This window comes from Chiloscyllium punctatum, chromosome 20 (genome assembly GCF_047496795.1).
Source record: "Chiloscyllium punctatum isolate Juve2018m chromosome 20, sChiPun1.3, whole genome shotgun sequence".
In the NCBI taxonomy this organism is placed as follows: domain Eukaryota; kingdom Metazoa; phylum Chordata; class Chondrichthyes; order Orectolobiformes; family Hemiscylliidae; genus Chiloscyllium; species Chiloscyllium punctatum.
Window position 1 is genome coordinate 77628023 of NC_092758.1, and position 24255 is coordinate 77652277.

The following is a 24255-nucleotide window of genomic DNA, read 5'->3' on the forward strand; positions in this document are numbered from 1 at the left end:
ACCGGACCAAACAATTCAGATGATGAAAATGGTCACCTTTGCACTTTGAAGGAGAAACAAAGGTGTGAGAGGTTGCAGGTCCCATTATCTCAGGGGACTTCTCCTCAATTTGTGTTTGTACTTGAGTTCCATGCTCATAATCCTAATCAAAATGTTCAGAAAAGGATAGAGGAAGGGGGTGGTAATATTGCTCAAAGAGTGCACTGAAAGAGAATGTATCATCGAGCTCAGGACAGAATCAATTTCTGTCGAGCTGGGGAATGAAAAGGGCACAATCACAAGGGCATTCTAAAAGCTTGGAGATGATATGAAACTGAAAAGAATTGTAAACTGTGAGAAGGACAGTGTAGAACTCCAAAAGGACACAGACAAATTGATGGAGCAGGTATTTGGTTGGCCCAGGAATAGAGATTCTACTGGTGGACTCTAACTTTGGACAAGGGAAGGGGTGAACTGATTCAGAATACTGGTGGGTAAAGACATTGGGACACCAGTTCACAGTTTTAGATGACTGTATCTATCCCAGCTGGTTCAACCTGTTAACGATCCCACCTCACAAATACCGTCTACACCTCCCTGAATCTATCACAGGGTGAAAATTGGGTTAAGGCTAGGCTGGTTACAATACCCACAGACCATTCATCCCATAATGTCACAGAGCCCACATCAAAGGGGCTCAAAGTCATTTCAATGCATCTCTCTGTGTCTGACTGTGAAATTATAATGGTTGAAGAGAAAGAATTGGTTTCTCTAAACTTTTATTTAGATTACAGAATGTTAATGGAGCAGGTGGAATAAATTAGCAAAATGAAGCGATATTAAAAGTGAGGGAAACACAGTTCAACATTCTGAACGGTTTGTTCTACCACCTATGCTAACAATGTGGTGTTAACTACTAAGTTCTGACTTATAAATTCATAAATTATTCGCAAGGTATTAGAGTTCAAAAGCATTTATTAGTTTTCATAGGAGTGAAGCAAATAATGGTATCTGTCATTAACAATAGTCACACAGAGACAATACCATCTCAAAAATAATCACACATGTTCTTGAAGTGCTTACAGAGAAACAGGTGAGTTCACTGGGTCGCAGGTTTCAAGAGCAAGGGAATCAGCTCGTCAAGTGTTGAGGCAATCTGAAGTATCTATTGTAACAATCAGCTTTTATCCCTTCTCTTTCACTCTCATTATGAGGCATCACACACTTTGAGGTATTCTCATCCAAGTAGCTGCAAGATTAACTTGCTATAACTCACCACCGCTCCTTAATTTTCCCGGGAAATGGCTGATGCCTTTTCAAAGCTGGGGTGAGTGAAGACAAGTTTGGAGCTTTGTCATTGAAAACATTTCTAACCACTGTCACTTGTGCTAATTGAGCATTGCTAACAGAAACAGTTTCACCTAAAGTTAGTGTGAAAAGGGTAACCATGATTTATGCTACTACAATTCAGTAACAAGATTAATAGACGGTGTCTGCTGTCATTACTATGATTCACTGAGGAGTTTAATGCAGGCATGTCTGTTATTATTATCATTCACTATTGAGACTTATACCACAACAATTATACGACAAAGCAGAGAAATTGTACAATTTAAGTCAATTGTAACATGACAAATGACAGCTAAATCACAAGAAGCAACTTTTTGTTTTAATAAAGAAAGGCAGAAAGACCACATGGATTCATAAAAGAAATAAAGCACAGGGCACCCGCTGATATCAGAGGGTGAGATCTGCCAATAACATCAGCAAAAGGAGAGGCCAGGGAATATCACATCAGCAGGATAAGACTCCATGTCCTGATGGACTTTATCTCACGGCCTTGAAAGAGATGGTGAATGCATTGTTGATGCTTTATTGTTCATTTTCAAAAATTCACTAGATTTTTGAAAGGTTCCATCAGACTGGAAAGTAGCAAATATAATTCCTCTGTTCAAGGAGGGAGGAAGACAGCAAACAGAAAACTATAAATCAGTTTGTTTGGTATATATTGTGGCGAAACTGTCAGAATCAATTGTTGAGGAGGTTCTAGCTGAGCACTTAGAAAAATCCAAGATAATTGGGAAGATTCAGCATCATATCATGAAAGAGAAATAGTTACCAATTTATAGCAGTTATTTGAAGGGGTAATGTGCACTGTGGATAAACTAGATTTGTATTTTTGTAATAATATTGTATTTGGATTTCTAGAAGTCATTTGACAATGTGTTGCATTAAAGGTAATTCTGTAAAATAATACCTCATGCTATCAGAGGTAACTCAGTAGTCGGGATATAAAATTGGCTGACTGGCAAAAATCAAAGTTTGCTTATATGGATCTTATATGTGGCTGGATATGATTAGTGGGGTTTAGAAGGAATTTGTGCTGTGGTTTCAACTTATTACAATTTATATTATCAGTTGGATGAGGGGAGTGAGGCACAGTAGCTAAATTTGAAGATGAGATAGAGGTAGGTAGGTAACTATTATGAGGTGTATATCGATATGTTGGTTGAAGCAACTACCTCACAGATGAGAAAATGTGAACCTTAGGCAGGAAGTACAAAAAAGCTGAGTATTACTTAAGCAGAGAACATCTACAAAATTCATAGGAGCAGAGGTGTCAGGGTGTTTTAGTGAATGGGTCACAAAACATTGGTATGCAGATACGGCAAGTATTAACAAGGACTTACGAAATACTATCTTTAATTATGAGGGGAACTGAAGATAAAAGTAAAGAGGTTCTGCTTCAGTTATACAGGGCATTTGTGAAGAATGGAAATGAATTGGAGACATTTCAAGGGAAGTTTGCTGGATTGATTCCTGGAATGAGTAGGCGGTCATAAGAGGAAGCTTTTGACAATTTGGACTTGTTTTCACTTGAAATTGGAAGCATGAGGGGTGGTATGATTTAAGTCTATAAGATCCTGAATGGTCTTGACCAGGTGGAAATAGAAAGAATGTTCCCTCTTGTGGGTAGTTAGGAGCTGTGGGTGCTACTTACAAGTTAGAGGTGACTTTTTTAGGATGGACATGAGGGGACTTTTTTCTCTCTCAGAGGGTTGTGTGACTCTGGAACTCTCTGCCTCAGAAAGTGGTGGAAGCAGGATCATTGAATACTTTTAAGGTGGAGGTAAGTTCTTATTAGGTAAGAGAATAAAAGATTATTAGGGTAAATGGGAATGTGCTTTTCAAAACACCAACAGGTCAGCCATGATCACTGAAAGACAGAGCAAGTCTGAGGGGATAAAAGGCCTACCTCTATTCCTAATTCATACGCTTGCATGGAGAGACCTGGAAACTACATTATCAGAAGAAATATTCAGTAATTAGTCGAGCAATCAAACAGCTTTAGTCTTTTGAAGTTGTTGGGCAGGTGCTTGAAGTGTCAAAGGGTGACCATTTTAGAGACATTGATCATAGCACACTTAGATTCAGCACCGTTATGTAAAGTGTCAATTTTTATAAAAAGTAAACATTTCTAAATTGAGGAAAGGCACATTTTATAAAGCTAAGAGTTGACCTTGCAAAAGTGGATTGATGTTATCTACATTGTCGTGACATTGAAGGCATGTACTGTACCTTTAAGAGAGAGTGCATGTTGTTTTGCACTGACAGCTTACAAACACCTGTCATGTGAGTAACTGGCAGTCTCAGAGTGTACTGGAAAATTGAAAAAAATGTCACATTTAGCTGTGAAACAAATATCCAAGTTAATTGTTGTTTTGACAACAATTCGAATTTAACCAACCAGTTTAAATTATGCCTCAGGATACAAAAACTCGATTGAGTTTGAATTTATTGTTTTTGCCAATATCAAACCAATGAGGCAATCCAATGTTTGGGGTATTAAAAAAAGCAGGCATTTTGAAAGTCAGCCAGAGAAACTGTCATCGAGAGAGTAATTGCCACTGAGTGAGTAACTGCAGTCGAAAAAGACTGCCATTCAAAACCACTCTCTATCAAAGGTACCTTTCTCATATGAAAAATATTCACAGTAAAAGATAAGAGATGACACTGGGAGATCTTCAGCTGAAAGACGATACCGGAGACCAACAGCCGCTGTATGGTTTTGAAATTAAGTTGATGTTATTTTAATAAGTGTTGTATTGGAACAGTATGTTGTTATAGAGTTGGAGGCAATTAGCATGCAGTTAAGAGAAAGGGGGCTGAGAGTTGTCAATAGATGTTGTTTAAAGTTCACTTTTAGAGTTAAAGAATAAATTGATATTATTTTCTTTAAATAGTGGAATTTGTGAGTTTTCCATTACTCATGTTTTAACAGATTGCGAGGTCAGCTTTTCTGGGTGTTTGGTTTAATTAACATAAGGATTCATTGCCATGTCATAACAGCGTGGATTCCCAATTCATATGCTTGCGCAGAGAGACCTGGAAATTACATTATCAGAAGAGATATCCACGATTAGTCCAGCAATTAAATAGCTGTAGTTTTTTGAAATTGTTGGGCAGGTGCTTGAAGTAGCAGTGTGACCATTTTGGAGATATTGACCATAACACACTTAGATTTAGCATCATTGTGGAAAGTGACAAGAATAAAACAGAAGTAAAAATTTCTAAATTGAGGAAAAGCAAATGTTATAACGCTGAGTTGATCTGGTAAAAGTGAATTGATGTTGTCTACATGGATTTTATCAAGGCATTTGACAAGTTCCCATATAACTGACTGGTTAGTGAAATTCGAGTCTATGGGATACTGGGGAATCTGGTGAGTTGGATCCAGAGTTGGCTCAGTGGCAGGAAACAAATGACAATGGTCAATCTAAGTTATTGCAAATGGAAAATAGTTTCTACTGCAATTCTTCAGGACTCAGTGTTGGGCCCTTTGATATTACATTTTAATTATATACACTTAAACATGGGAAATTTGATTGGAAGATCTGTAAACAACAAAAATTTGACCAGATAGTTGATACTGAAAAGGATGGCTATTGACTTCAGAATAACAATAATGGTTTGGTTGAGTGAGCAGGAAAGTGATAAATGAAATTCAGTCCAGAAAAGTACAAAGTTATGCATTCGGGGAGGGAATTGCTAGGGAATACAGAATAAATGGGAGTGTGTTGAGAGGGATAAAGGAACTGAGGAACTGAGAGGAATTGCAGTATGTGTCAACAAGTCCCTGAAGGTGGAAGAATGGTAAATAAGGCAATAAGGAAGGCATACAGGATGTGTTTTTTTCATTGAGCAAGGTATTGAATAAAAAAAGCAGAAATATAATACCATAACTATCTAACAAATTGATCACAACAGCAGTTTTGGCTCCAGTCATGATCACTACATTTCAGTTGCTCTAGTGAGAGTACAGAGGAGATTCACAAGAATGTTACCAGGGCTTAAACATTGCCACTATGAGGACTTGTTGAATAGCTGTTTTACCGAGAACAGAGGAGGCTGAGAGATGACTAAACTTAAGTATACAAAGCGGTGAGAGGCTTAGATAGATTGGACAGGGAAGATCTGTTTCTCCTAGCAGAGGGGTCGAATACAAGGGGGTACAGGTTTAAGGTAATTGGCAACAGAGTTAGTGGAGACAGGAATCAGGAATGTCTGCCCAGTTTGATTGTTGAGGCAGAAACTCTCAAGGTATTTAACAGGGAACCTGGGTCTGTAACCTCCAACACTGTGAATAAAGTTAGCGAAAGTGTGATTAGAATAGGGTATTCAGCTGGCCCAGACATGATGGATTAAAATGGCTTCTTTCTGTGATGTAACCTCTCCATGGTCCTATAACATCATCAGATAGAGGGAGACAAAGCAATGTCATCATCAGATGAGGAAACTGAGTAATGTTATCATTACAGAGGGAGACCACAGAGTGACATTAGAAGGATACACAAAACAATTTGACACTTAATTGTACATATTCTGGCTGGATCTCCATGACGATATATCTTAAGACTTAAGTTTCCTTGGGGAGTGGAAGAATGGGATTGATTTGTTTCATAAATTGGTGTAAACAAAAAAAAACGCTTTACTTTTCAATTCTTGTGGGCGCTTCAATAGTTTCTGTCCTATTTAGCGTGAAATTTCCGTCACCAAATTCATTGATACCAGAAGTGACGTCAGAGTCTCAAATATCATGTTGAACTTAACAGTTTTAGGGATTTGTCCCAACTATAAAATGCTGGGAACACGGGTTCAGTGAATGTGGTTTGAAATGTGTGTAAATGTTTCAGTGAGTCAGTGACCTGGTAAAATGACAAAGTCCCAGCCTCATAGTTCAACTGGACTCGAATCCTGTTCACAGATGGGAGCAATGGAAGGACTGTGATCTGAGAGTTGTGCCGAGCTGTAAGATAACCTGCAATAAAATCCAAACTCCAAGATTTACTACTGTTTCCAAGAGAAGAGACTTCCCCCTCTCTCTCCACACTCCCATACACAATCCCGATTCTCCAGTAATTCCCATCAGTCGCCACATCCCAGGAATGGGATCCTGAGGAAAAGCTCTGGGAGCAAAGTACTTGAGGAAGATACTTAAATCTCTTTGGGTGAGGCGAATAGGGCTGTTGCTGGTCTGTCCACATTACTGATCTCAGATCATCAGACAGAATCAAGTTGCAGTTTGCTGTCTTTGGATCCAGGCTCAATGGACTTTTTCCTAGAGAGGTGAGAAGAGATTGGTCAGACACAGTATTTCCACTTAGATCAATAAGTGACTGCTGCAGGATCGGAATATAAGTATTTCCCAGACACTATCAGACCCACATTACTGTTAGACTAGATTCTTCCCATGTTAAATAAAAGGCCTTCAGTCAAAATCTCTGTTAAAGATCAGTGTGTGGATCCCCATGTTACTCAGTGCAAACATTAACATGAGATACTGTGTAACAGTCAATTTCATCATACAAGTGTTGTGGATATATTCCCGAGAACACAATAGAAGGGACTCATCAGTGCACAACACCGTTACATCCCCACAATCTGAACACTGATTACGTTGGTAACACACATAATACTATCCCACCTTGAATACAGGTGTTTGTCCTGGACTTATTCCCTCTGTTATTGTCTCATTCTGAATATAGGACTGTATCCTGGGCTGTGTTTTGAAGTTACTGAAATATTCTGAATACAGCAGTATGTCCTGGACTTTCTCCCCAAATTTCTGTCCCATTCTATTCACAGTCTAATTCGAACCTCTATCAGTTTACACAGAATGGTGAAGAGTAGTTGGGACTTGTATTGAATCTGTCCCTTCTGTATGTTAATTTGTTGTCCCCTCTCTACATCAAACTTACCAACACTTACATAGACCCCATGTCAAAAAAAAATCAAGTCTGTTCCAGGAATAGTTACGGAAACTTGAACTTCAAATCCCCTACTCTAAATTCAGACTGAAGGAACATTATTTGAAAAAATGTAAGAATTGGTTTGATTTCTATGTAAAATTATGAACCTACTTTGGGATATTTCTGTTGTCCCATCGATTCCAGATGATGGCTGAAGAATTTTCTCTTGGTCAGTGGCTGCTTCAGAAACACTCTCTTGGGAAGGAGTTTTGCTCACTGCGTCGCTGTGTTCAGGGGTGGAAGCTGACTCTGTAAACATAGCATGCAGTCATTGGGAATTATGGCATAACAAGTTCCAGCCTCCTGCATATTCCTCAGTGGTTGGTAAGAGATTCCATCCTTATATATTCATACATTACAACAGTGACTCTACACTTAAAACAGAGTTCATATGCTGTAAAGCATTGTAGGAAATCCTGAGATTATGAAAGGCGCAATAAAGATGTAAACCTTCCTTATTTTACTTTACTCTTTAAATTCAAATCTCAAACCACTGACTGAAGAAGTGTCACAAAAAATAGAGTTAACTAGAAAATGGAAGGGTTAAGAGAGAAAAAAAACCAAGGGATTTCTTGAAAGCTGAGTGGGTTAAATACAAGTTATATTTGGTTGAACTCCATTGAAGATTACAAACACACCATGGGATATTTCTGTGCCCATTTTGATCTCAGTCAAATTCTGGATGACATTCCCTGGGATAGGATCTGCCCCCGAAGCACTTTGAGGGAAAGGAGGCACTCTTGATTGGTCCACGTATTCGGTGGAAGCTGACAATGTAAACAAAGCACATGGTGATTGGGAATAGTGAAACTGTAAGGACTAGCCTCTTTAGTGTTCTCAGTTGTGGCTTGTAGATTCCATCTTTATCTATTCGTACATTACAACAGTAACTACATTTCAAAAATAGAACTTCAATGGCTGAAAAGCACTTTTGAATGTCATGAGGTTATGAAGGGTGATGAAAGATGCTATAAAACTGCAAATAGCCTGTTTTTTTCCATTTTCAACTAAAAGTCCCACAACTGAGGGAATGTCACAAAAATAAGGGTCAGATTGAAAATTATAGGTTTAGGAGAAAAGCGAGGGTTAATTGAGAAAGGAGATGGATACGTCACAGACAAAATGAACCCATTTGAAGATTACAAACCCACCTAGGGATTTTTCAGCTTCCTTGTCAATTGTAGTCAATGGTGAGCTGACCTTTGTGGGGACAGGGGCTGCCCCAGAGGAGTTATGCTGGGAAGGAGTTACATTCAGTAAGCCCGTGTCTCTGATGGAAGATGGCACTGTAAACAAAGCACATTGTAATTGTGATGTTGTGAGTTCCAGCTGTTTTCGTATTACTGAAAGATGGGTTGAAGATACCATTACTATACCTAATGATATCATATCAGTGATTACGCCTCAAAAGTAGAACTTCATTAGCTTTAAGTAATTCGGGATGGCCTGATGTTATGAAAAGCATTTAATAAGTGGAGGCCCTTTTACTGGATTACACGTGAAACAAACTTTACAACAATGTCCCTTCAAGGGACATTCTAATTGACATTCCTCCCTGGCCCACAGTGGACCCATTCCACAGAGGAAGGTTTAGACAATAGACAATAGACAATAGATGCAGGAGTAGGCCATTCTGCCCTTCGAGCCTGCACCGCCATTCAATATGATCATGGCTGATCATTCCTAATCAGTATCCTGTTCCAGCCTTATCTCCATAACCCTTGACTCCACTATCTTTAAGAGCTCTATCCAATTCTTTCTTAAATGAATCCAGAGACTGGGCCTCCACTGCCCTCTGGGGCAGAGCATTGCACACAGCCACCACTCTCTGGGTGAAGAAGTTTCTCCTCATTAAAGCATATCTTACTGGGGACTGAGGATGGATCTCAGGTTCTTGATTCATACACGCATGAAGCTCACTTTAAACTTCAAGTATATTCCCAGCTGTATGAACACAATTAACCCAACCTGCTCTCATTCCCTTAGATTGGAGAAAAGTTGCATGTTCTTACTGATGATTCCCAATATGTCTGAGTGGTAATTTTCCCAAGAATTCAGCTTGTCCTGAAGGTGTTGAAATATACCAGACAGATTCAGGGTGACCTCTGGAACATTTGGCTCTATGACTGTCCGAGTCTCAGTCACTCTGAAACGAAATAGAAGAGAATGGTTTTATCAGTGAGGGTGTTTCAAATAAGGTTCTGCAAAAGGGAATTTAGGGAGTTAGGTACAAAGTTGAAAAGGAGGACTTCTAGGGTTATAATCTCAGGATTACTCCCTATGCTGTGTGCTAGTGAGGCCAGAAATAATAAAATAGGACAGGTGAATGTGTGGCCAGTTGACCAGGTATCAGGACCAGCGTATTCCTGTCAGGATGAAGGATAAACATGTCAAGATTCAGGAACCTGAATTTTTCTAATTCAAAAGAAAAAGGAAGCAAATGTTAAGGTTTAGGAAAAAGAAATCAAGCAAGTCCCTTGAGGGGTATAAAGGAAGCAGAATGGAACTTAAAAAGAAGTTAGGAGGGCTAGCAGGGGCATGGACAAGACATTTTTTATGTATATTAGGAGTAAGAGGGTAACTAGGGAAAGGGTAGATCCATTTAAAGACAAAGGAGTATATTAATGCATGGAACCAGAGGAAGAGGGTGAGGTCCTTCATGAATATTTCGCTTTGGTATTCATCAAGGAGAAAGGCATGGATAATGGGAAGTTTAGAAAGGCATTTGTTGATACTCTAAGGCATGTTGATATTAAAAAGGAGCAAGTGTTGGGTATCTTGAAAAATATTAAGGTACTTAAGTCCCCAGGCCCTGATGGGATCTATCCCAGGATACTGAAGGAGGCAAGAGAGGATATTGCTGGGGCCTTAATAGAGATCTTTGCATCCTCTTTAGCCACAGGCAAGATCTCAAAAGACTGGGGAGTAGCCAATATTGTTCCTTTGTTCAAGAAATTATAGGCTGAGAGACCCTGACATAAACGATAGGGAAGTTCGAGCAGAAGATTCTTAGGGACAGGATTTATTTGCATTTGGAGAAGAATGAATTTGTCAGGGATAGTCAGCATAACTTTATGCAGAGGAGGAGTTGTCTCAAAAACCTGATTGAGGTGTTGAAGAAATGACAAAAGTGATGAGGGTACAGCAGTGGATGCTATCTACATGGAATTACTGAAGATATAAATAACTTGGACAAAAATAACAGTGATCTAATTAGTAAGTTTGCAGATGACACGAAAATTGGAGTTGGGGGTAGTGAGGAAGGTTATCAAAGGATGCAGCATCTTATAGATCAGATGAAAAGTCGGACAGAGAAATGGCAGGTGGAGTTTAATCCGAACAAGTGTGAAGTGATGCATTTTGGGAGGACAAATGCAGGAGGAAAGTATATAGTAAATGGCAGTACCCTTAGGAGCATTGATCGAAAGAGGGATCTTGGGTTCCAAGTCCATAACTCCCGGAAAATGGCAACACAAGTGGATAAGGTGATAAAGAAGACATACAACAAGCTTGCCTTCATCATTTGGGGCAGTGAGCATAATTGTTGGCAAGTCATGTTGCAACTGTATAAAACTTTGGCCAAGCAACATTTGGAGTCGTGCACACAATCCTTGTCACCGCACTACAGGAAAGATGCAGAGACTTTGGAGAGGGTGCAAAAGAGGTTTACCTGCCTGGATTAGAGTGTATTAGATATAAGGAGAGGCTGGACAAACTTAAAGTGTTTGTACCAGAGCTTCAGAGGTTGAGGAGTGACCTGTTAGAAGAATTTAAAATTATGAGAGGCATGGATAGGATAGAAGTTGGAATCTTTTTCCCAGGGTGGAAATGTCAAATACTACTGGGCGTAGGTTTAAGGTGAGGGGGGCACGTTTAAAGAAAATGTGGAAAGATTTTTTTTTTACACAGAGGATAGAATAGAAGAGCTTTTATTGTCACATTTCCTCAATGAGTATAGTGAAATATTTTTATATCACCAATTACAGCGCCAACTTAGATACAAAAGTATCTGGGCATATCTTCTTTAGTGACAAGACAGTAGAGAAATAAAATGTGTAGATTGGGTTGGGATATCTGGTTGGCATGGACAGGTTGGACCGAAGGGTCTGTTTCCATGCTGTACATCTCTATGACTCTATGACTACATTGTCCAAATAGACTGCATAGTTTGTTAGCCCAGCCACAACTCTGTTCTTTGGAATGTGGTGAGTGTGTTCTTCATTCCAAAGAGCATTACTTTGACCTGGGGTTACAAATGCAGAAATTGTTTTGCCGACTCTGATAATGGTACCTGCCAGTAACCACACATTATGCCCACTTGGTGCTGTAACTGGCTTGTCTGACTTTCTCAATACAGTCCCCCAATCTAGGAAGTAGATATGTGTCCGATTTTGTAACAGCATTGACCTTCCGATAATCCACGCAGAATCGTTCAGGCCCGTCTGGTTTGGGAACTAAGATGATCAGCGAAGTCCACTCGCTCTGGCTCGGTTTGATGATGTCATCATCGAGCATGGCCTCCACCTCCATCTGGACCTGTCTGGCTTTGAAAGGATTAAGCCGATCGGGGTGTTGTTTTATCGGAGCAGTATTCCCTATGTACAATTGCGTTAGTCCTCCACATCTGATTCTTACATATGTCCTTATACTGCAGTAGCAAATCTTTCAACTACATTCTATGCTCCTGAGAGAGACAACTATCCCACTCATTAAGGATGTCTTCATTTTAAAATCTATTTTGAGGCACATCACAATCCTCTTTATGATTTTAACTTTCCCAATATTAATTGGAACCTCCTTCGAGCACTTGGTTTGGAAGGTGCTGTTTTTGTAAGGTGTGTTCAGGAGGGTTTCCTAACTCAGTATGTTGACAGGCCGATGATGGGAGGGGCCATTTTGGATTTGGTGCTCGACAATGAGCCGGGGCAGGTGTCAGATTTTGTGGTGGGAGAGCATTTTGGTGATAGTGACTACAACTGCCTCCCATTCTACATAGCTATGGAGAAGGAGAGAAGCAGGCACAATGGGAGGATATTTAATTGGGGAAAAGGAAACTATGATGCTATCAGATGGGAGTTGGGAAGCATGGACTGGGAGCAACTGTTCCATGGAAAGGGCACTATAGACATGTGGAGACTGTTTAAGGAACAATTGTTGTGAGTGATGTACAAATGTGTTCCTCTGAGACAGGCAAGAAGGGGTAAGGTAAAGGAATCTTGGATGACGAGAGCAGAGGAGCTTCTCATCAAAAGGAAAAAGGTAGCTTACGTAAGGTGGAGGAAGCTAGGGTCTTACTCAGCTCTAGAGGATTACAGGCAGGCAAGGAAGGAGCTCAAAAATGGTCTGAGGAGAGCCATGAGGGGGGTCACGAAAAAGGATTGGCAGGAAGGATTAGGGAGAATCCAAAGGCATTTTACATGTACGTGAGGAATAAGAGAATGATCAAAGAAAGTATAGGGCCGATCAGAGATAGTATAGGGAACTTGTGTGTTGAGTCTGAGAAGGTAGGGGAAGCTCTAAATGCGTTTTTTGCTTCTGTCTTTACGAAAGAAAAGGACCTTGTAGTGAATGAAACCATTGAGGAGCAGGTAAGCATGCTGGAACAGATAGAGATTGAGAAAGCTGATGTGCTGAAAATTTTGACAAACTAAGATTGACAAGTCGCCAGGGCCAGACCAGCTTTGTCCTCGGCTGCTTTGGGAAGCGAGAAATGTGATTGCTTCGCCGCTTGCGAAGATTTTTGCATCCTCGCTCTCCACTGGAGTCGTACCTGAGGACTGGAGGGAGGCAAATGTAATTCCTCTCTTCAAGAAAGGAAATAGGGAAATTCCAGGCAATTACAGACCAGTCAGTCTCACGTCTGTCGTCTGCAAGGTGTTAGAAAGGATTCTGAGGGATAGGATTTATGACCATCTGGAAGAGCATGGCTTGATTAAAGGCAGTCAGCACGGCTTTGTGAGGGGCAGATCATGCCTCACAAACCTTATTGTGTTCTTCGAGGATGTTACTAGACAAGTTGATGAAGGTCGAGCAGTGGATGTGGTGTATATGGACTTCGAGCAAGGCATTTGATAAGGTTCCCCATGGTAGGCTCATTCAGAAGGTCAGGAGGACTGGGATACAGGGAAATTTAGCTGTCTGGATACAGAATTGGCTGGTCGACAGACGACAGCGAGTGGTAGTGGAAGGAAAGTATTCTGCCTGGAATTCGGTGGTGAGTGGTGTTCCACAGGGCTCTGTTCTTGGGCCTCTACTCTTTGTAATTTTTATTAATGACTTAGATGAGGAGATTGAAGGATGGGTCAGCAAGTTTGCAGATCACACAAAGGTTGGAGGTGTCGTTGACAGTATAGAGGACTGTTGTAGGCTGCAGCGTGACATTGACAGGATGCAGAGATGGGCTGAAAGGTGGCAGATGGAGTTCAACCTGAATAAATGCGAAGTGATGCATTTTGGAAGGTTGAACTTGAAAGTTGAGTACAGGATTAAAGACAGGATTCTTGGCAGTGTGGAGGAACAGCGGGATCTTGGTGTACAGGTACATAGATCCTTTAAAATTGCCACCTAAGTAGACAGGGTTGTTAAGAAAGCATATGGTGTTTTGGCTTTCATTAACAGGGGGATTGAGTTTAAGAGTCGTGAGATCTTGTTGCAGCTCTATAAAACTTTGGTTAGACCGCACTTGGAATACTGTGTCCAGTTCTGGTCGCCCTATTATAGGAAAGATGTGGATGCTTTGGAGAGGGTTCAGAGGAGGTTTACCAGGATGCTGCCTGGAATGGAGGGCTTATCTTATGAGGAGAGGTTGACTGAGCTTGGACTTATTTCATTGGAGAAAAGGAGGAAGAGAGGGGACCTAATTGAGGTATACAAGATAATGAGAGGCATAGATAGAGTCAATAGCCAGAGACTATTTCCCAGAGCAGAAGTGACTAACACGAGGTGTCATAGTTTTAAGCTGGTTGGAGGAAAGTATAGAGGGGATGTCAGAGGTGGGTTCTTTACACAGAGAGTTGTGAGAGCATGGAATACGTTGCCAGCAGCAGTTGTGGAAGCGAGGTCATTGGGGTTATTTAAGAGACTGCTGGACATGCATATGGTCACAGAAATTTGAGGGTTCGTACATTAGGTTTACCTTACATGAGGATCAATAGTCGGCACAACATCGTGGGCTGAAGGGCCTGTTCTGTGCTGTACTGTTCTATGTTCTAACCCACATCATCTGGATTTGATTCCTCACTCTGCAGGGCAGTAACTAACACCTATTTCTCCAATTCTTTCTCTCTAGTATAATATGGTTTTAACATGTTCACATAACATACCCGAGACCATTTTTCTATCTGGCATCTTTACTAAATAGTTCACCTGATTCAACTTTTTCTCAATTTGATAGGGACCACAAAACCTGGCTTTGAAGGGATCTCCTATCACTGGTAACAGGACTAACACATCATCCCCTCAGGAAAGTGTCTGAGTCTCCGAGCTTTTATCTGCCACCTGCTTCATTCTATACCCAGCTAATCGAGCTATTGATCAAGTGTTACATAGTTACGTTATTCAGAATCCCTGGTGCTGTGTCAGGTAGTTCTGCTAGCCTTTTACTGTCTTAAATGTACAGTACACTCACATCTTCATAACAGAAGTGTGAAAGAACAAAGAGATCTAGGAGTACTGGTTTATAGCTTCTTGAAAGTGGACTCACAGGTACTCTGGGTTTTGAAGAAGGCTTTCGGCATGCTAGCTTTCATTGGCCAGAGCTTTGAGTACAGCAATTGGGATGTCTTATTGCAGCTGTACAAGATGTTGCGAAGGCAACATTTGGAGTATTGCATGCAGTTCTGGTTGCCCTACTCTTAAAATGATATTATTAGACTATAATGAGTCCAGAAAAGATTTATTAGGATGTTACCTGCTCTGGAAGGTTTGAGAGGATGGATACCTTGGGACTTTTTTCCTTGACTATAGGAAATTAAGGGTGACCTTTTAGAGATCTATACAATCATAAGAGGCATAGATAAGGTAGATAACCAACAGCTTTTCCCCATGATAGGGGAGTCTAAAACTAAATGGTATAGGTTTAAGGTGAGAGGGGAGAGATAAAAAAAGGGTTCAGGGGCAATTTATTTTCACATACTGAGTGGTAAGTGTCCAGAACAGACTACCAGAGGTGGCAGTGGAGGGGAGTACAATTTTGTCATTTGAGAGACATTTAGACAGATACATGGATGGGATAGGTATGGGAGGATATGGACCAAATGCAGGCAATTAATGGTGAAAACTTGGCAGCATGGATGGGGTGAAGAACCTTTTCCATGCTGTAAACCTCCATGATTCTATACTCGTTTGAATACAAGTCTGGTTGTTTTAATGAGGATTAAATATTTGAGGTGAGTTAAAAGCTTTGAATTGGCCTCAGTTAATAATTGAAAAATAATACAGGCTATTATGGATATTTAGCACTTCATGTTATTTCATCTCATCTTTTCAAGTACTTGCACTAAGCCAGAGAGCTTTCCGATTCTTGCTACTCACTTCAGGTGTGGAAATGTGGCCTTCAGTCAGAATAGGTCACATGATCTCCTTTCATTCCATCCAAAATTAAAGGCACAGTCTCTGTATAACAATCTTACAAACTTCATACATATAACAAACATCATTCAATATTCCCACTATTTGAATGCAATGTATCTGGGGAGGTTTCCTGCCACAACATGAATTCAACTCTGCTCCCAGGACCAGGGAAAAGTTCCTTATTAGCAGCAGCTACTGCGAGGAACTTACCTGGAAAGGAGCTGCCTTGAGTTCTGCGAATAAAGAGAGAAAATCAAATCAGTCAACAGGAAAAGCAACCAGTGAAACTAAACAGTGAATTTGGAATTGAGGGAAAGAGTTCAGCGTGGAACAGTTGGTGTCACCAGTCCCAGGAACTGGGAATAATCACATATTTCCCTGCACTCATCCTGGAATTGAACAAACACTCCAAGAGGGTCAATGGGGGGGAACAGCACCAAGAACCTCAGAGCAAAGCTGAGCAGCACCAACACTCCTCAGGCAGGACTGCAGGGGGCAGCACCAACACCCCGAGGGCAATTAAAAAGGTGGGTGGGGGGGGGCAGCAAATGTATGCCGAGGCTGGACCCCACCAATAACCTTTGAACAATTCAGATTCACTCTACCTTCACAGAAACAGCCCATTCCACACAACGTGTTCATATTGAAGATGTACCTGAATGAAGGAGAGGGGGTCCCTCTGTAACAGACTCTGGTTTTTTCCATTTACTGATGCTACGAGCTCAATCATCTTGTTTAAAGCCCCAGAATGGCTCCTAATCTGAGTTAGAGTGTAGAGTCCCTCCTCATCGATCAGTCTCAGCGTGGAGGCTTCATCTTCTTCCAGCTTGCTCCTCCATTCAGCAAAGTTCTTCAATATATTTTCTTTCAGCTTATTGAGTTGTATCTGAAACCCAAACCGACTCTCATTACAAACAACCGTTCCTCACAGCTGTAACCCTGAGCACACAGCACTTTCTAGGAGCAAGACCCTTTATTCTGTTAACTACCCGTCTCCACAAGAGGTTATGGGGATGCCCAATGGGGGGGAAAATAGATTTTCACCAGGGTTACCTTGCGATTAAAAGAAAAAGCACTGTATTTATACTGGGGATGGCACTGCCACCTGGTCCATTGTTATGGAGCAGACCAGATCCTCTCAAAATATTTTAAGAAAGTAGCCTCAACCCTAACTTTTCCTTATTTAAAAGGCAGGTTTAATATGTTGTGTTCCAAATGTAATTTGATTGCTCAAACTATTTGACGTTAAGCAAAACACAATTTATTTCAACACTACAAATAACTTAAATCTATTGAAAAATTGAAGAGAATAATAGATACAGTAACTATTACTAATTAACTTTTCCAATGTAGTAACACCCCCATAAACACACCCTCTAGCAAATTCAGAAAAACAGAATTTGTCTCACATAAACTAGCAGCTAGGAAGAGAACCACTCCCCCCCCCCCCCCCCCCAGCTTTTGGCTGTAATTGAGGAAGGGAAAAATAGCTTCCACCTTCTTAAGCCCAGAACAGCACCTGCTAAAAGCTAACTAAAAACCTTTGATCTGTGAGAGTTAGACCTCACCCATTCAGGCTGCTTCTATTGTTCCAACTTTGTTTTTAAAAAACCCTAAGGTCTCACAAGCTGTTTACTCTTGTGGTTTTGGTAGACTGCTCACCACGTCTGCCTTACAACCTCTGTTCAAAGAAATGAGGACAAAATAGCTCCTTAAAGCCACAGCATCGTCACATCATCATACTATCCACATGTGGAATGTTGGCTCCAGTTTTGGTGCCCACACCTGGTGAAGGAGATTGAGATTCTGGAGTGGACAGTTACACAGACTTTGACGGATTTTAGTTCAGGGGATCAGCTCCATGGGGTCAGGTGATTATTAGAAAGACAGGCTGAGGGGGATATGGCAAAGGTGTTTAAAATGATGGAGGGATTATTGGACACACTCATTGGGTAAGGTATTTGAGATGGATCAGGATGGTCAGACCAGAGGGCCTTAGAATTAAATACACACATCCAGAGTTAGATTAGACACCGGGGTCCTTGATCTCTGGAACAGACTCCCTGGACATGTGGTGGGGATGGAGTCATTCTTGCCTATTAAAAGGAAGCTGCAGAGAAATTTCACCAGTGTTTGTCCTGAATTTAATCTCTTTTCTGTTTGTCCTTCCCAGGTCAGGACACGGCGCAGGGTGGATCAGTGAGGGGGGGTGTGATTGAAACCTGTCTGCAGGCTTACTCGGGCTAATGTGATTTTCTTCCCTTCCTTTCTATTTTCAGATTATCCAGGCTCTAGGACAAGTCTTCAACTGCTAACCTCTGACTGTGTGTTTCAGTAAATCCAGCGTCTGAGTGATGGAATAGTATTCCCCAGGAGGTGCAGGGAGAGTTAAACAGCTCCCCCTCTCATTAAACACATGGGAACTCAGTGTTATCAGTGACTCAGCACCCATCAAAGGAACACTTTTTTTTTAGAAGTCTGTTTCTGAGGTGCACATTTAATCAGTGAGGAGGGAAATATTTTTGAAATCCAGTTACACATTTCCCTACCTTTATATCATCTGCTGATCTGTCCAAGTTTCTCTGTTTTCTCGAATAAGTTTCCTGGTCTTCCTGAAGCTTCTCAATTTCTCTCCCTAATTTTTCCTGGAAAGACAGTTATAAAAGTGCTCAAAATAATATCCTGCTTTATATCATGCTTTTAACACAGTAAAACATCCCAGGATTCTTTGCAGAAGCATAAACAATCAAAAATTGATACTGAGCCAAAGACGTAGACATTAGAATAATCGACAAAAAGCTGGTTTAGAGAAGTACTTTTAGAGGTGCATTCAAGGTGGTCAAGAGGTGAAGAGTGTTTAGTGTGTGTGTTGTTGAACTGCAGGACTAGACTGGTTTGAAGGTTTTGGTAATCAGTGGTAGGCAAAATAAGTTGGCGATGCACAGAAGGCCAGAATTGAAGAGCAGTAGTGTTTTCAATGGGTTGGAATATGGATGTTATAGAGATAGCAAGGGGTCAGGCCATGAAGAAATCTGAACATCTGTTCTGAACACAAAGCATGAGAATTTTACAACTGAGGCATTGCCAGACCAAGATCCATCTTAAGTCAGATAGCGCAGGAGAGATGCAAGTACAGGATTTGATCCGAATCAGGAAAACGGGCAGCAGAATTTTGGAGGATCTTTGGATGTATTTTATGTGGGGAGAGACATTAAAGCATGGATGGCAATGGGGGTCATACAGGAGGGGAGTTTACCCACGGTCAGAATCACCCTGGTTTCAAAGGTTAATGGTACACAGGACCAGGCTCACCTAAACATATTGGGAGGAGGAACCTGGGAAGGTGCAAAGCCTATGGGATTGATGGGAAGGGCTACCAGGAAGGAAACCAGGATGTGAAGGGAGTCACTGATACACAGAAGCAAAGGCTGGAAACTGCTGCATGAAGTGTACTTGCTGCCACCTCCATTGCGCTGGAAGTGCAAAGTGAATAATTGGAAAGAAAATGGCTATAACCATATCTGGAGTAGGTATGGTCAATATCTTGGACTGTGAGGGAAGGAAGGCCCATTACAGAGCAACAACATTACGGAGACATATGAAGTGCACAGGACCCAGGCTCTATAATCCCTCATGACCTGAATACATTGGCTCCTTGAGTTCTGTGCAGCTCCCTGCCTTGTTGAGCACTTAATTCAAGACCAACAGATTTGCACAGAGGCGAGGGAAGAAAAGCAATGTCTCACTAAGGAGGCGGCAATGGTGTCAGCAGAACTCATTGCCAAATATACGCCATATACAGCCCGCTTCCACATACAGCAGACTCTCAACTCAGACATCAGTCCATGGTATATCCTTCATGGGTATGATGTTAGAGGAGAAAGTGAGGACTGCAGATGCTGGAGATCAGAGCTGAAAATGTGTTGCTGGAAAAGCGCAGCAGGTCAGGCAGCATCAAAGGAGCAGGAGAATCGATGTTTTGGGCATCAGCCCTTCTTCAGGAATGAGGAATTCAGGATTCCTGTAGAAGGGCTGATGCCCAAAATGTCGATTCTCCTGCTCCTTTGATGCTGCCTGACCTGCTGCGCTTTTCCAGCAACACATTTTCAGCTCTGGGTATGATGTGAGGCATCATGATGGCACCGCTGCATCTGGGGCTACACGGAGACCCAAAAAAACAGATTTAGTGCAGAACCATTGACATTTAGGGAAATGTGAGAGTCAATAGACAGCGCAATTGCAGACAAGACACCAGGTTAGTAATCCAGCATCCCAGGTTAATGTTCACAGGGCATGGAATTGAAAACCACCAGGGCAGATGAGAATTTGATAATAAAGTATAAATAAATTAGTTTAACAATGACCATGTAACCACAGTCCATTGTCCTAAAAATCCATCAGGTGCCCTTTAAGTAAGGAAATCTACTGTCCTTACCTAGTTTGGTCAACATGAGACTTCAATTCCCACAGCAATCTGCTTGACTATTAACTGCCCTTCAGGTAATTAGCGATGGGCAATTAATGCTGGCCTAGTCAGTGATGCCCACAATCCCATGAACAAATTTTTTAAAAACTTGGTGAGGTAAAAGGGACTGCAACATCAGGTATTTTGAGCCAGATGGTGACCTCAGACAAGGCTGCCAGGGACTGATGGCAAAGTCTCCCTTGCCAGCTCTCTGGGAAGGGGACAGCCTGCTTTTGGAGATCCCTGTCAGAGAATCACGATGCCATTTCTCCTTCTCCAACATCTTCAGAATGATTGTCTGAGAATGAACTGGGTTGGAATGCCAGTACTCATTTGGATGCACAACAACCTCTTAAAGAATTGTGGACATCTAGTGAGTTCCTCCTGGAATGGCAGGTGGTAGAATGGGACTGGAATCCAGAAAGACGCCCACCATGGGTTGAGTTAGGGACATAATGAGCTGAGTTTGGTGAGATACAGTGGAGAGAAACTCACCATGAAACCCAACAAATCTGACAGTTAGCCAAAAAAAACATAAATTTCAGACCATTTTGCTGCAGATTCTCAAGAAACAGCAATTGGTGATAGTTGCAAGGTACTTTTGTTAAGACTAGCTTTCAACCCCTGGTTTATTATTGAATTGAACTTAAATTTCACCAGTTGATATAGTGGGATTTGAACATATGCACATTAACTTGAGTCACTAGATTAGCAATCCAATGACATTACTATTACTCCAATATATCCTTTTATGTTCAAAGTACTCATATCTCTCCCAAACAAAAGAGACCAAAATGATATCCAGTACTCCAAGAGTGGCCTCCCCAATGCTCTGTACAACTGTATTAAGAGTTCTGTCCTCCATACCTTACATTAAAGACCAATATTTCATGTAACTTCCCAATTACCTGCGTCATCTGTTAACCTATTGGATTCATGGATGTGTGTATATATCTTTATCACAGCATTCTGCAATTCTTCTGCATTTACATAATATTTGACTTCCTATTTTTCCCACAGAAGCGGACAGCTTAGTAATTTCCCTTATTATATTTCATCCGCCACTTTTCAGCTCATTCATTCAACCTATCGACATCACTTTGCAGAATCCTCCTGTCATCCTCAACTTGTTTTGCAACTTAACTTTGCATTGATCATTTGTCCATTCTACCACCTAACATATCTACTATGACCTCATATCTTGGGTGCTAATCTTCTACATGGCAATTATCAAATATCTTTGGAAAATCCAAATACACTAATCTACGGATTCCCCCTTATCTATCCCATTGGTCACATTTTCAAATAACTCTAATTTGTCAAACACTGTTTTTCTTTTACAAGATCCTATTGGATCTGCCTGATTATATTAAGATCTTTTACATTTCCTGCTACCACTTCCTTAATAATACGCCCTACCATTTTCCCAACAACTGGTCTTTGGTTTGCTGTTTTTGTCTTCTACCTTTCCTAAAGACAGATGTTTAATTTGTGACTTTCCAATTAACTGGAATCTTTCCAGAATCAAGGAAATCTTGGAAGATTACAATCAAAGCATCTGCTATCACATCAATCACTTCATTTAAGACACAGGGATGCAGATCAACAATCAGATGCAGAGGACTTGTCAGCTTTAGTTACTTTTTGTCGAGGGTAAGTGATTGTCTGGATGTTTTTATATCTTCCACTCTGAAAATAGATACATAATACTTCTCCAAAGTCTTTATCATTTCTGTGTTTCCCAAATTCTGGTCTACTAATAATCGTGAGAGCATTGCATATCTTTTCTTACAATTTGATACACTGACATTCAGGCAATAAGCACAAACCCCCATTTCTGTTGTTTATAATTCTAATTCTCCACTTTGCTCCTATGATGACCTTTCTGTCTATGACCTAGTACCATGTTCAAAAGAAGCTCAAATTAAGCTTGAGGAACAGCAACGTATCTTAATGATTAGGCACTTAACAGCTTTCTGGATTCAATATTCAGTTCGAAAACCCCATGAGAGACCATAACTTCAGTCACCATCTAGTTTTTTTAGATTTTAGATTACTTACAGTGGGGAAACAGGCCCTTCGGCCCAACAAGTCCACACTGACCCTCTGAAGAGCAACCCATCATTCTGCCAATTTACCCCTTCACCTAACACTACGGGCAATTTAGCATGGCCAATTCACCTAACCTGCACATTTTTGGACTGTGGGAGGAAACCGGAGCACCCGGAGGAAACCCACGCAGACACGGGGAGAACGTGCAAACTCCACACAGAGAGTTACCTGAGGTGGGAATTGAACCCAGATCTCTAGCGCTGTGAGGCAACAGTGCTAACCACTGCCGCCCACCAGTTCTAAAAACCAAAAGAACTGCGGATGCTGTAAATCAGAAACAAAAACAGAAGATGCTGGAAAAGCTCAGCAGGTCTGGTGGCATCCATGCAGAGAAATCAAAGTTTACATTTCAGGTCACAGACATAAGTGACAAAGGTTCTAATAAATACAGCCACCCCAGGAAAAGCATTAACTTTAAACAGATGGCAGAAGTTGGCTATTAATGAGGTCACTACCTTGGAATTGGTTCGAGAAATTCTTGAAAAGCCCAATTCTTCAGGTCGTTATAGCAGTTGTTGAATGGTAATTGGAACCTCTGGCACAGTTAGTCAGTCTATCAGGGCAGAACCATTAGTAAAGTTGTTCTTGTGAACTATATTTTCTGACAGATGGTTCTGAGCTGCTGCTGAGACAGCATGAAGATCTGAAAGTTCCCTGCCTAATCTGCTACACCAGCTTCCGGAAGCTGAAAGAGTAGAAAGGTGAGTTATAAACATTGCTGCCTTTGTCTGTGGATTCAGAAGGTGACCCTGATCAATGTTTCAGAAAAAGGAGCAAACGAGTCGACCTTAATGCACGTGAAACAATGCGTCATGAAAGCCATTTAATTCATCTGTCCAGTTTTGTTATTTCCTTTTATTAATCCTCTGTGTTTGTTTCTCTGCCGATCCTTTGTGTGAACGGGGGGTTGAAAATAAATGTTTAAAGCGTAGAAATTAATCAGCCCGACTTTGTTGTTTGATTTTCTCTCTGCTAAAGTTATTGTGTATCTAATAAATAGTGAAGTCTTTTGTTTAAGAAACCCCAAACTGGTGTCTGTTAATGAATTATTTGAAAGTCTGGGGAATAGTTACTCTACAGTCTAGTTAGGAACCATTGGAGTTTGGGGTCTTTAACAGTTTAATTTTACAGTGTTGTGGATACAGAGGTAAAAAGGCTGATTTGATTTGGCTGTCCGTATTGATGTCATTACAGTTTCTTTGCTGGTCAGACTTTGGTTTCTTTTGTGCCCTCCTCTTGTTAGCTCCGTGTTCAGATGGTTTTATGCATGGCTCACTTGGAATACTTACAGAACCTGCTGAGGATAATATTAACATTTAAGAAACATCTATACTGTGGTTTCATTTTGCCATGATGCTATAAAGGAGAGAGCAAGATCATGCAACATTGCATTATTTCATATAACAATGTTCACTGAAGATTCACTTCCAAATCTCGCTCACACTCAATTCCTTATACAGTAATTACAAATATTTGTTACTTCGATCCCTGTCTAACTGTGGCAGAGAGTTACTGAAAACATTTATAAGAGGCTGCCAACATATATCGAACGCAAAAAAAAAATTCATTAAACAAAATAAGCACAAATTAAACAAGAAGTTGGAAAGATTCAATGAAATCAGAACAGGATTCAAGTTCACACTGTTCCTTTTATATCAGCAATATCTTTACAGTCAAACCTCAGCGAAGGGTTACCATTATCTATCTTAGTGCTGAAGCTCGTTGTTCTATTCAGGGAGTTACAACTGCAATCTCCTTTTGGCAAATTTCAGTGTTACCATTTGAGCTCTCTCCTTCAGGAAGCATCTCTCTGAGTCA

General features: G+C 40.9%; 1 protein-coding gene across 1 annotated transcript in view; it reads right to left on the reverse strand.

Annotated features, from left to right (window-relative positions):
• Window positions 1-966: 966 nt before the first annotated feature.
• LOC140492204 (E3 ubiquitin/ISG15 ligase TRIM25-like) overlaps window positions 967-24255 on the reverse strand; it is a 60048-nt gene continuing 36759 nt past the window's right edge. Inside the window, exons 2-8 of the mRNA XM_072591090.1 lie at window positions 18410-18505; window positions 16516-16746; window positions 16071-16093; window positions 9302-9435; window positions 8441-8575; window positions 7401-7538; window positions 967-6598 (exon numbers count right to left, since the gene is read on the reverse strand). Of these exons, the coding sequence (XP_072447191.1) occupies window positions 6075-6598; window positions 7401-7538; window positions 8441-8575; window positions 9302-9435; window positions 16071-16093; window positions 16516-16746; window positions 18410-18505 (1281 nt within the window). The 3' untranslated portion in view covers window positions 967-6074. The remainder of the gene's footprint in view (window positions 6599-7400; window positions 7539-8440; window positions 8576-9301; window positions 9436-16070; window positions 16094-16515; window positions 16747-18409; window positions 18506-24255) is intronic.